This window comes from Crocodylus siamensis, chromosome 3 (genome assembly GCF_052110815.1).
Source record: "Crocodylus siamensis isolate JL-2025a chromosome 3, ASM5211081v1, whole genome shotgun sequence".
Taxonomy (NCBI): Eukaryota; Metazoa; Chordata; order Crocodylia; family Crocodylidae; genus Crocodylus; species Crocodylus siamensis.
In genome coordinates, this window is record NC_143397.1 from 187,846,829 (window position 1) to 187,860,716 (window position 13,888).

Sequence of the window (13,888 nt, forward strand, 5' to 3'; positions counted from 1 at the left end):
CCAGCCTCATCAACCTACAGGAGGTCAGTGGTGGCAGGAGGCTGACACTGACTCCATTTCACAGAAGGGGAGCTGCAAGGACTCCCTTTTGCTGCAGCCACATCCTTTACTACAAATCACCACACCGAACACATGGGCACCTCCCATTCTGATGCTCTCTCCACTTCAGGAGAGGCTGATAAGTCTATCCTTTATCCCTGCCATGACCTTTCTAACTGAAGTAGCTGGCCACAGTACATACAAAGCACAGGAAGAAATCATTTGCTATCTTTTGGGTAGCAAGGATTTGATTCTGCTTGCAGACAGGCACATGACTTATGAGCCTGTATCCATCTCCCTAGGGTAGTAGAGTTTAACTTGACATTTAGGGAAGGGCAGGAGGTGAAGAGCAGTCTCCTTGGGATGCTGGAAGGCCAAGAAGAGCCAACATCTTGTTGCAAAAATGTTCTCTTTCCTCTGCAACAAACAGCTTGTATGCTTGCTTCATGCACCACCAAAATGGTGCATTTCTCACTAGCAACGGCCTAAAATCAAGGGGGGACAACCTTTCTGGCAGGTGTATCACAAATTAGCCTGGTGTTTTCTGAATGCCATTTCTATCCTCTTCCCCTAACTGATTTGCTTTTGGCTTTTTTCTCTATGCTCCATTCTGCAACTTTGTTTTCTGCTCCCTGCCATCAGCCACTCTGCTTTCTGCTCTCTCCCTGATCTACCAAATGTCTCACACAGAGGCCGTCCCTGTCATTTGTGGTACCGGTGCCAAAATCATTCTTCTTCCCTGGGTGGAAACATCTCTTCCCCACAGCCATATCACTTTCACTTTCAGTTTGGATCAGACCCACGAATTCCTGGGTCAGCTTGCGGAGGCACTTAAAGGGAAGGGATGTAGTTGTCATATGTGATCTAAGTTACCCAGACATCTGCTGGGAGGAGCAGTCAGCCAGGTTAGACTGCTCACGAAGGTTCCTTGCTGAGATACAGGACCTTCACTTAACCCAGGAGGTGCACAGTCCCACCAGCAGAAGTGCCTTGCTGGCCCTGGTCCTGGCCACAGGCAACGATCTGTTGAGGGGACTCCAGGTTCTTGACCATCTGGGTGAGGGTTATCATGGCCTGCTGAAATTCACCATCCAGCACAGGGTGTCAAAGGCCTGCAGCAAGGCTGTAGCCCTTGACTTCAAGAAGGCAACTTCAACGAATTGGGGAGATAGGTAGGAGACTATATTCAGAGCCCAAGGGGTGACAATCCCAACAAGAATCAAAAGGGGGCAAGAGTGCTCAAAAGTCCCCCAGGCTCACCAAGGGCATTTGGGAATGCCTAATTGCCAAAAAGGAGGCATACACCCAGTGGAAGGGAGGAGCTATCACCAAAGACGAGTATGCCTCCATCGCTCGGGTCTGTAAGGGGCCTGTTAGGAAAGCTAAGGCAGATACGGAACTAGGGCTAGCATCAAGGACAACAAAAAGTCCTTTTTTAAATATATACGAGTATGAAGAAGGCACCGGGTAATGTGGGGCCCCTGCAGGATACGCGAGGCAATCTGGTGGTTGCACCAGAGGAAAAAGCAGACCTTTTTAACAATTTCTTTGCCTCCATTTTTTTGTGCAGGGACCGGGACTCCCCCACCAAGATTCGGGATGGACTCAGGAGAGACTCGACCAGTCCTAGGGCCAGGGAGGACCAAGTTAGAGAACTTCTGGAGGGGCTGTGTCCAAATCAGCAGGTCCAGATGCTCTCCACCCCAGGGTGTTGAAGGAATTGGCAGGGGTTATCGCAGGGCCCCTGGCACAGCTTTATAAGCATTCATGGTGCTCTGGCCAGGAGGCAGATGACTGGAAGAGGGTCAGTGTGGTCCCCCCCATCTTCAAAAAAGGGAGGAGGGAAGCCCCGGGCAACTATAGGCCCGTTAGTCTTACTTCGATCCCAGGAAAGCTCTTTGAGAAGATTAATCAAGGAGCGCATGTGTGAAGGGCCACCAGCAGAGATGATGCTTAGGGGCAACCAGCATGCTTTCATTAGGGGGAGGTCCTGTCAGACCAACCTGATTGCCTTCTACGATCAGGTCACAAAATCATTGGACGCAGGTGTCACAGTGGATGTAGTCTTTCTGGACTTCAAGGCCTTTGACACTGTCTCCTGCCCCATTCTCATTAAAAAGCTAAGTGACTGTGGCATTGATGCCTAGACAGTTAGATGGATAGCAAATAGGCTTAGGGCCTGCACTCAGAGTGGTGGTGGATAGGTCACATTCGACCTGGAGAGATGTGAGCAGTGGAGTTCCCCAGGGCTCGGTCCTTGGGCCCACACTGTTCAATTTCTTTATTAGCAACCTGGATGAGGGGGTGAAAGGCACCCCATTTAAATTTCTGGACAACACCAAGATTTGGGTTGAGGTGGGCATGCTAGAAAGGGGGACAGGATACAGCTGGACCTGGACAGGTTACAGGGGTGGGCAAATGAGAATAGGATGGGATTCAATACTGACAAGTGCAGGGTGCTGCACTTTGGCAGTAAGAACCAGCGGCATACCTACAGACTGGGGAATTCCCTTCTCATCAGCACAGAGCCAGAAAGAAAGAGATCTTGGAGTCGTTATCAATTCCAAGATGAACATGGGCCACCAATGCAAGGACACAGTCAGTAGGGCTAACTGCACCTTGTTGTGCATCCACAGATGCAACACAAGCAGGGCCAAGAAGGTGATCCTCCCCCTCTATGCAACACTTGTCAGGCCGCAGTTGGAGTACTGTGTCCAGTTCTGGGCGCCGCACTCGTCAGGCCGGAGTTGGAGTACTGTGTCCAGTTCTGGGTGCCACACTTCAGGAGGGATGTGAACAGCACTGAGAGGGATTATCCAGGGACAGCAGGGCAGATCCTATGAGGAGAGGCTATGCAACCTTAACCTGTTCAGCCTTCACAAGAGAAGGCTGAAAGGGGACCTGGTGGCCATCTATAAATTTACTGGGGGGGGGACCAGTGGGGAATGGGAGAGATCTTGTTCCCCCAAGTGCCTCCCAGAGTAACAAGGAATAATGGCCGTAAGTTGTTAGAGAGTAGGTTCAGACTAGACATTAGAAGGCACTACTTCACAGTCAGGGTGGCTAGGATCTGGAACCAACTTCCAAGGGAAGTAGTGCTGGCTCCTACCTTGGGGGTCCTTTAAGAAGAGGCTTGATGATTACCTAGCTTGGGTCATTTGAGCCCCGTTTTCTCTCCTGCCCAGAGCAGGGGTCGGACTTGAAGATCTGAAAGGTTGTTTCCAACTCTACATCTATGAATCTATGACAGCAGCAATTCTGTCTCCTGGTATTTTAGGGGTGGAAGGGAGGACAAAACATTTTGGCCTACTGCAGAGACGAGCAACGTTTTTGGGCAGAGTGCAAGAAACACCTGTAACCTCAAACTGTAAGATGTTAGCATGCCAGGGGCACCATAAGGAGCCCAACCCTTGTTGTTGCAGCACAGCCCTGGTCCCCTTCCCACTGTCTGCCCCGAAGTGTGCATGCACCCACCACCAGTATCCAGCCAGCCCAGAGCTTCATGGACCCTGATGTAGCCACCTACAGCATCCTAGCTGCCTGCCATAGCCAGTCTAGCCAGGCCTCTGCTGCCCACCACAGAGCCCTGGCTGCCCACAGCAGGTGGCAGGGCGGGGAGGCTGTGAGCAGCTGCACCGAGGTCCGCAGAGCCCTGTCCCAGCTCACTGCCAGCAGTGGGTATACGTGCAGTTTGAGGCGGATGGCAAGGAAGGGGCCAGAGCCACACAAAAAGAATCAGGCCCCTCTCAGCTCCCACGCCATCCTCACCAAGGAATGTGTGCCAAGCAAAATGTGTGTGCCATGCACTGGCATATGTGCCGCAGGTTCCCCAACCTTGGTCTACTGGATCCAAATGTATCCCACCCTGAAAACATTTCAGCAGCAGGCTATGTGACCAAATCAAAAAAGTATTTCCATGGATGAAAAACAAGCAGTGCAGGAAAAACTGCTGTACGTGCTAGAGAATGCACCTACCTTGGCACATTCAACAATGCTGTTCACATGCGAATACAACTATGTGATATTTCACACTTTTCATTCAAAGGGTTAACTATCTTTTTGGATTGTACCAGAAGGGTTAGAATCACCAGAACAAAGAAACCCCTTTACACCTAGAAAAAACAGCCTATTAAAAACATGTTGAAATAAACAACTTATTATTGCTTGCGTATTGAGTGGACTTTACTAGCTACTCCCAAACACTACAGACTTTAACATTTACTTAGAATCAATAGTCAATTGCATATTTATAATTTCAACTCATACATCTATAAGGGCAATATTCTCTGCTATTATGAGAATTTATCAGTTGCTCTGCTGAATGCTTTGACCTACATTCCCAAAGCTGTTCCCCACATCTGCCAGTAATGAATGTAGAGATGCCTTTCCGTAATTAATATTTTCTCCTTATGCTGCTGAGGTTAATAATGCACACAGGTTGACAATGCACCTCAGTTTAACAGAGGTTAGACTGGAACTCAACATAGTTGTCTTATGTAAGCAGAAAACTAGCATTTGATGACAAATACATGAACAATGAATAATTATGCACAAACTTTTGGGTAATGAGATTGTTTTATTAACCCCCAAGTAGTCATTCAAATAAGAACAGAAAATAAGAAGCAGTTTCTAGTTAGTCAAACAATGTTTGTAAAATAATCAATATTAAGTTTTCCTACTCTTGGGCTGAGACAACTAAAAACACCTTGAAAGTAAAATAAATTTAAGCAGGTCCAAATGCAACATAGGGAACTATATCACAGCACATGATTCAAAAGATTTTTATTTGGCTGTGTTCTAGGAAGCTCTATTACAAATCTACATTGTGATGCTTTGAAGACACTGAACTCCTAAACACACAGGAAAAAAAGGGGAGGGTGTTGCTCTCTATGTCAAGGAGCAATACACATCTTCTATAATCAAGATGGAATCAGAGGAGGGGCACATTGAGGTACTGTGGGTTAGAATACAAGGGGAGGGAGGAAAGAGGGAAGGGACTTGGTAATGGTGGTCTACTACAGACCGCCACACTAGGAGGATGAGGTAGACCTGGAATTTTCAAGGCAGCTCTCAGAGGCCATGCGGTCAAGAGATATGGTTGTCATAGGTGACCCAAACTACCCTGACATCTGCTGGGAGGAGCAGTCAGCCAGATCTAACTGCTCACGTAGGTTCTTAACTTCCCACTAGGAGAAATATGGTCCCATTATGAGAAATAGCTAGCAGCAAGTCCAGAAAGGTACAGGGAATGACCTGGTGGAGGATCTGCAGGTAAAAGGTAACTTAGAGGATAGCAACTATCAATTGATTGAATTCACTTTCCAGCATAGGGTGGGAAAAGTAACCAGCAGGGTAGAAGTGCTAGACTTCAGAAAGGCTAACTTCAATGTGCTCAGGAAATTAGTGAGGCACTGAGCATCAAGAGTATTGGTGAGATGGGAGTCCAGAAAGGGTGGTCATTCCTCAAGGGAGCAATCCTGTGGGTGCAGGAGACAATCCCATCATGTACAAAAGGGGGCAAAGGGGCTAGGAAACCCAGGAAAGTCTAGGGGCAAAAATAGAGGTATACAGGCTGTGGAAGCAGGGGGTAGCTACCAAGGAGGAGAATACCTCCTTGGCTCGCACTTGCAGGGAGTCAGTTAGGAAGGCCAAAACAGCAATGGAACTCAGGCTGGTGAAAAAAATTTAAGACAACCAAAAGTCTTTCTTCCAGTACATAGGGAGCAAAAAGAAGGTGCGGGGTAACTTTGGACTCCTATAGGACATGCTTTGACAATTTGGATAGGAGAGACAAGGCTGAACTCTCCAGTGGGTATTTTGCCTCTGTATTCCTGAACACAGATCAAGACAAATCTCCCAACTTCATTATAGGTAGGCACAGGAGGAACACCAGCCCACTAACAGTCAGTACTGACCTAGTAAAGGGACACTTGGAGGGGCTGAATGCGTTTAGTAGGCTGGATGATCTTCACTGAAAGACGCTGAAGGAACTGGCCAGTATCATAGAAGATCCACTGGCATGGCTGTCTGAGCAGTTACTGTGGTCAGGTCAGGTTGCAGAGGACTGGAAAAGGGCCAATGTGGTCCCTATTTTCAAGAAGGGGAGGAAGGAGGATCCAGGTAATTATAGGCCAGTTAGTCTCACCTCTATCGTCAGGAAAACTTTAAAAAAAAAAAAAAAAAAAAACTATCAAGGATCACATTTGTGGGAGCCCAGTAGGAAAAATACTTCTGAAAACCAACCAGCACAGGTTCACAGCAGGTAGATGCTGCCTGACTAACCTTGTTTCTTTTTATGACCAGGTCACAAAATGCTTAGATGCAGGAGTCGAGATAGATCTCATGTACTTGGATTTCAAGAAGGCCTTTGATAAGGCATCTCATCCTAGTCTCATAAACAAACTAAGCTGCTGTGACACAGATGATTACATGGTCAGCTGGGTGGCAAATTGGCTTAAGGGTCGCACTCAGAGAGTGATGGTGGACGGGTCTATATCAACCTGGAGAGATACGGGCAGTGGGGTCCCACAAGGTTCGGTCCTTGGACCTGTGCTATTCAATATCTTCATCAGCTACTTGGATGAGGGTGTAGAGAACACTATCTAAATTTGCAGATACCCCACCATTTTGTGTCAAAGTAAACACACTAGTGGAAAGGGATTGAATCAAGGCAGACCTGGACAGGTTGGAAAAGTGGGCAGAATAGAACAGGATGCAGTTCAACAAAGACAAGTGCAAAGAGCTGTATCTAGGAAGAAGGAATCACCAACACACTTATAGGATAGGGGAGGACCTTCTCAGCAGCACAGAAGCAGAAAAAGGGATCTCACAGTTTCATAGTTTGAAGGGTCGGAAGGGACCTGAGCAGATCATCTAGTCCATGGCAGGAAAGAGTACTGGGGTCAAGCAACCCCAGCAAGGTGCTCATCTAGCCTCCTCTTAAACACCCCCAGGGTAGGAGCCAGCACCACTTTGCTTGGAAGTTGGTTCCAGATCCTAGCTACCCTGACCGTGAAGTAGCGCCTCTTGATATCTAGCCTGAATCTAGCCTCTGCCAGCTTGTGACCATTATTCCTAGTCACTCCTGGTAGTGCTTGGGGGAACAGAGACTCCCCCAATGCCTGCTGGTCCCCTCTGACTACTTTGTAACAGCCCACTAGATCCCCCCTCAGCCTTCTCTTGTGGAAGCTGAACAAGTTCAGGTCCCGTAGCCCCTCCTCGAAGGGCCTGCTCTGCTGCCCCCGAACATGCGAGTGGCCCTCCTCTGGACCCTCTCCATGTTGTCCACATCCCTCTTGAAGTGCGGCGCCCAGAACTGGATGCAGTACTCCAGCTGTGGCCTGACCAGTGCCACACAGAGGCGGAGGATCACCTCCTTGGATCTGCTTGAGATGTATCTGTAGATGCATGACAAGGTGTGGCTGGCCTTCCTAACTGCATCCCCACGCTGCCAGCTCATGTTCATCTTGGCCTCAATGACGACTCCAAGATCCTTTTCTGCCTCTGTACTGATGAGCAGGTAGTTCCCCAGCCTGTAGGTATGGTGCTGGTTGTTCCTCCCCAGGCACATAACCTTGCATTTGCCAGTGTTGAATCCCATCTATTCTCATCCACCCACCCCTGAAACCTGTCTAAGTTTGATTGCAACCTATTCCTCCCTTCTAGCGTAACCACATCCCTGAGTCATAGTTAACTCCAAGATGAATATGAGCCATCAATGTGAGGAAGTAATCAGTGAAGCTAACCACACTATCATGCATTAAGAGGTGCGTAACCACACCGTATCACGCATCGCAAACAGGTTCAGGAAGGTGATACTTCCCTTCTATGTGGTATTAGTCAGGCTGCAGTTGGAGTACTGTGTCCAGTTCTGGGCACTGCACTTCAAAAGGGATGCTGATAATCTTGAGAGGGTCTAAAGGAGGGCCACTTATGGTTAGGGGCCTGCAGGTAAGGGCCTAAAAGGAGAGACTGAGGGACCCGGATCTCTTCAACCTCCACAAAAACGCTGAGGAGAAATCTTGTGGCTGTTTACAAATTCATCAGGGGAGAGGGGCAGCAAAAAATAGGAGGTGCTCTGTTTACCAGGACAGCCCTTGGAATAACCAGGAACAACGGCCACAAACTGACAGAGGGCAGATTTAGGTTGGACATCAGGAAGAACTTCTTTAGGGTAACGGTTGCCCGAATCTGGAATGGGCTTCCAAGGGAGGTGGTGCTTTCCCCTACCTCGGGGGTCTTTAAGAGGAGACTGGACAAATACCTGGCTGAAGTCATATGACCCCAGCGCTCTTTCCTGCCCAGGGCAGGGGGTCGGACTCAATGATCTGTTGAGGTCCCTTCCGACCCTAACAGCTATGAAACATTTCCACACATCCCAAAACAGAAAAGAAACTAGAAAAATACCAATATTGATTAAAAGTATTTTCAGCTTTTTGAATCATTATTTATATTAGATAGACCGTAGATCTTATGGAAGTGGTATGCGGAGTTATTTTGTTCAAGTTAGGTTTAAAAAGCCACTAAATTCTAAACGGTTCAAATGTTACTTACCACAGCAAGCTGTGTCCGTGATGCTACTGTGTGAAAAACTGCAGGCATCATAAGAGATTCTTCAACTTTTAATTCCATTTCATTCTCTGCTGAAAATGTAGTTTTGGGAATAGCAGGTGGACGTTCACATAAGATCATCTCTTTGTTGAATAGAAAAATTGGATTCGTGTCCTGTATTAAAATATAAAATCCCAACACAAGACTGTGAGTAAATACAACATGTTATATAGTCCCTACCTATTCCAAAAATTTAACAATGATGCAGCTTATGAAGTAGTGCACAGAAAACTGCAGACACAAGTACTGTATGAAAAGGCATTAGTCTAGCAATGTAAGAAACCCAGAAAAGAAAATACAATACACAAGTCTCTTCATAAAAAGGGGAAAGAAACATTTAAGTATCTGAAAAGTTCTTATCTTTACAGAATGAACTATGAAGGCAAGACTAAGGGTAAATGAACTTACTGTTCCAGCACTGTAACTACAGACTCTTCTGTCTGGTGCCATACATTCCCCTCCATTGACAACCAGTACCTGGTGCTGAATAGCAATCTTGTATTTTGTTTGGATTGCATGTTTAAGGTCGGACACACTAAAAAGAAAGGAAAAAAGGGCAACAGCATTTTAGCGCAATGGTCTTTCAGATAAGTGAATTTCTCAAAACTTCAAACAGTACAACTAATTTAATTTTAAGAAGCATAAGCAAAATATCTTAGTTATTCTGAATAACATTCAAATGCTAGGTGTAAATGCTGCAATCCACTGTATTCTGGACACCAATTTCAAACCGTATGACTAAAGTATTGGTTTATAATAAGATATACAATGCCTCTCCAATTGTAATGCTAGAACCCTGTATTACATCATAGCCTACATTTCTGGCAGTTACCATACAAGTTACATTACTTTCTTTGAATATGCCACCAACTGATTTACTCCCGATTTCGATTTTCCATTGTTTCAATATTTTGTTAGTATTTTGTTAGATGTATTCATCTATTTTGTGCTATGCGTAAACTGGGCAGACAATTTCATTTAACAAGTATTGACTGGTCTGTTCTGTAGCAGTAAATGCTAGCAAACATCACAAATCTGATATTTAATTCCAATACTCCCTTCTGATCCATCAAGCTAACTCAGGCACTATTCCAAGTTATCCTGCCATAGCAGCCTTTGGTTATTTTTGTACATCATTCCAGTTGCTTCCTCCCCTATCAAAATCCCTGGTGCCCTCATCTTCGTGTTATCGCTCACCATGACAACTTCCTTCTAGTTTCCATTTTTCCTTTTTAGGCACCATCACCTCTTAGACTAGGGCTGCCCAAGTGGTGGCCCACAAGGAATTGTATTTCAGCCTCCAGAACCCTGATCGACCCCCTCTACTGCTCCGGCTCCCCAGTCTCCTTCAGCTTCCACATTCCACATCTGCCTCAGGGGGCAGTGCAGCAGCACAGCAGAGTAGGGCAGTCAGGTTGAGGCTGGGGCATCACAAATGTTGCTTGGTTAAAAGGTAAACACCTGTCACTCACCCTGCAAAAACTTTAGTGCAAGATGTCAGCATCGATCCTACTGCAAGTGTGCATAAGACCAGATTTTACCTGACTAACCGTTTTGGTCAGGGCCAGAAATCACATAAGGATAAGTATATGCATCAGTGAAGGACTCTGACCTAATCAACAACAGAAAAGCAGGTGATGTCTGGCAAGCAATAGCATACATGCATGCACTGTGGATGAGTGGTCTGTAAGATCCAGACACATATGCACCTGTATCAGTCTCACTTACACAACCTACTCTTGACATACTGGCATCAGTGGCCTGATTAGAAGGTACTGAAAAGGGGGACATCCTCTCTGATGGATGCCTGCTTTTTGTACCTATATCCCCAAACAGGCCCATGGATGGTGGAATTACAGAGTTTCACAGTTGGTAGGGTCAGAAGGGACCTGAGCGGATCATCAAGTCCGACCTCCTGCCATGGCAGGAAAAAGTACTGGGGTCAAACAACCCCAGCAAAGTGTTCGTCTAGCCTCCTCTTAAAGACCTCCAGGGTAGAAGCCAGCACCACTTCGCTTGGAAGTTGGTTCCAGATCCTAGCCACCCTGACCATAACGTAGCGCCTCCTGATGTCCAGTCTGAATCTACCCTCTGCCAGCTTGTGACCATTATTTCTAGTCACTCCTGGTAGTGCTCAGGGGAACAGGGACTCCCCTAGTGCCTGCTGGTCCCCTCTGACTACTTTGTAACAGGCCACTAGGCCCATAGCCTTCTCTTGTGAAGGCTGAACAGGTTCAGGTCCCTTAGCCTCTCCTTGTAGGGACTGCTCTGCTGCCCCCTGATCACACGAGTGGCCCTCCTCTGGACCCTCTCCATGTTGTCCACATTCCTCCTGAAGTGCAGTGCCCAGAACTGGATGCAGTACTCCAGCTGCGGCCTGACCAGTGTCGCACAGAGGGGGAGGATCACCTCCTTGGACCTGCTCGTGATGCATCTGTGGATACATGGCAAGGTATAGCTGGCCTTCCTGACTGCATCCCCACACTGCCGACCCATGTTCATCTTGGCATCAGTAGTGATTCCAAGATCTTTTTCTGCCTCTGCAGTGACAAGAAGGGAGTTCCCCAGCCTGTAGGTATGCTGCAGGTTCTTCCTCCCCAGGTGCATCATCTTGCACTTGTCAGTGTTGAAACCCATCCTGTTCTCATCCACCCACCCTGTAACCTGCCTGGGTCCGATGGCAGCCTATTCCTCCCTTCTAACGTACCCACAACTCCGCACATCTTAATGACATCGGCAAATTTCAACAGGGTGCTTTTTACCCCTCGTCCAAGTCACCGACAAAGATGCTGTATAGTGCGGGCCTGAGGACCGAGCCCTGGGGGACCCTACTGCCCACATCCACCACCATTCTCTGGGTCTAGCCCTCCAGCCAGTTGGCGACCCATTTGACTGTGTAGTTGTTGACACCACAGTCCCCTAGTTTTTTAATGAGAATGGGGTGAGACACGGTTTCGAAGGCCTTCCGAAAGTCCAGAAAGACTACGTCCACTGCTACCCCTGCATCTAAGGATTTTGTGACGTGGTCATAGAAGGCCACCAGGTTGGTCTGACAGGACCTGCCTCTAATGAACCCATGTTGGTTGCCCCCAAGCATAACCTCCCCCACTGGCCCCTCGTGGACATGCACCAAGATAATTCTCTCAAAAAGCTTACCCAGGATCGAGGTAAGGCTTGGTTTAAAATCGTGGACCCAACTAGCAGCCCCCACCATGCCCCTACCTGGTTGTCACTCACTTCTAATGGCTGGGAGGCAAAAAACACAGTTTTAAACACGCCACCATTTTTACCTCCATCTGGTCAGAAGCAAGCAGCAGGAGGCAAAAACTGTGGCATATTTAAAATTGTGGTTTTAGCCTCCCAGCCGTCAGGAGCAAGTAGCAGGGATGATGGGGCCCCTCCACCAATCAGCAGCAGGGGGGGCACACGGTGGGGTGGGGAAGGAGGGGAACACTCCAAGATTAAAGGAGATGCTGCACCATGAGCTGGGTCTGTGATTTAAACCAGGGCTTATATATAGGCAACTCTCATAATGCCGACTGGACTAAAGCTAATCCTGACAAGCCAACAGTTGGGATAGTAGAAGCAACCCATGGGTCTCAAATGATCCACCTGTAGAACTTGGATAGGAAGATTTTCTTATTGAATGACAGGGAAAGTACATTCTCTGGTGATGGTAAAAGATATACTTCCAACTGAAGTGTTGACAAATAAGGCACTGTTATAGTATTAGCATCTGTACTGGTGCTGGTGATGTCTTGGATCCTGCACCTTTCTTGTTTAAGGCAGACGACACCATCATTAGAAATGGCTTTGGAAGTCGGATACTGCAGTGAAGTATACTTCATTACCAATTTGTTACATTTGTCCATTTTAATAATCTGCAGCACTTGGGAGGCCTTATCCCCAGGCATTTTGCTGTGCTTGCACTTACTGAAGGACATCTCACCTGCCTCAGTGCTGAGCAGACCCTACAAACACTTAAATACAACATTTGCATTAGATTCCAGGCCAAGTTTGGCTTCAATCCCAGTGCTAGCACTCATTCCAGTGTCTGTAACAGGTCTTACTTGCCTGCACTGTGATTTCAGAAGCCGACTGCCTCCTCAGTGGGACACCAGAGAATGTGAAATTCTCCTTATGAGCAAGGATCTCTCTCAGTACAATAAGATGTTCACAGATTTCGAGGATATGGAGCTTCATCTTTGCATCTCATAACTTGCAAGTGCTCATGGAAAAAGATAAAAATACAGCACAGCCACTCAGAATGTGGGTTTCTCCCACACAGAAAAGGCACCAACTATACCCATTTTAATGGATATTAGTTTACTGCAAGATGGGTAGGGATTGAAGCCTGCAGATTTTCAGTTTTATTTTGAAACCAAACCGCATACTAATGATAAGTTCTTGCAACCATGGTCAATAAGAAGTAACTGAGAAAGATCACAGCCACTCCACTACTTATGTTCTCAATATAGAGCAGAGGCACACCCACAGCCACGTAAATAGTGCATATAGATTTTGCTAGTCAAAGAAAACTCAGTTTTGTATGCATGAGTGCTAGAGGGAGATACAGAGTTGCTTACCTCAAAAAGAAAAGGAGTATAATCTGTCAAGCATACACATACATGTTTTTTTTAAGAGGAGAAAAAAAAGTTTCTTACTTCTGTACAGCAAGTTCGGTGTCAAATGTAAGGGTTGTTCCAGTGTTGACAAGAAATACATATAGCTTCATGGTGATTTTTTTTTTTTTTTTTTTAAGCTTCTTGGAGTTTACACGTTCCCCTTTGCAAGTACCATTCAGAAGCTGAAAAGATATCCAAGTATTAGTTCTATACATGCCCACTACATTATTTATAGAAATTGTGCCTTTTTAGGGAAAGAGTAGTTACCACACAAAGACCAACTCTTTAGATCTAGGAAACCTACTTGACAATGTACCAAAAGCGCTCCAAGTCGGTTATTCCACTCCCTACCCTTGCAGTACGGCAAAACTGGTGCCAAACAGCCCCACTACCTAGTGAGATACACCAATATGTAACACAGTGTCTATTTTTCGAGGGACATGCATTAAGCCCTTAAGGGCTTAGGGCTTTGTTCCGTTTTGGATCATCTACAAGATACTTTAAGCACATACATTCTTTAGTAAAGAACAGATCTGGATCTTAACTTATTCCAACTTTTGGCTATTGGAATTAATTTGATCCAAAAATCTAGTTTAAAATTAGGACTACAGTTC

At 46.5% G+C, this 13,888-nt stretch overlaps 1 protein-coding gene across 6 annotated transcripts in view; it reads right to left on the reverse strand.

Annotated features, from left to right (window-relative positions):
• Window positions 1-13,888, reverse strand: part of RB1CC1 (RB1 inducible coiled-coil 1) — a 152,233-nt gene that overhangs the window by 95,429 nt on the left and 42,916 nt on the right. For 3 of the 6 annotated variants that reach the window (XM_090039959.1, XM_090039957.1, XM_090039956.1), the window contains exons 3-5: window positions 13,314-13,456; window positions 9,058-9,184; window positions 8,593-8,763 (exon numbers count right to left, since the gene is read on the reverse strand). In XM_090039959.1, coding sequence (XP_089896085.1) covers window positions 8,593-8,763; window positions 9,058-9,184; window positions 13,314-13,384 — 369 coding nt within the window. In that variant the 5' untranslated portion in view covers window positions 13,385-13,456. Of the gene's footprint in view, window positions 1-8,592; window positions 8,764-9,057; window positions 9,185-12,723; window positions 12,878-13,313; window positions 13,457-13,888 lie in introns of those variants that run through there. The other 3 variants (XM_090039960.1, XM_090039961.1, XM_090039962.1) reach the window with 3 other exon arrangements.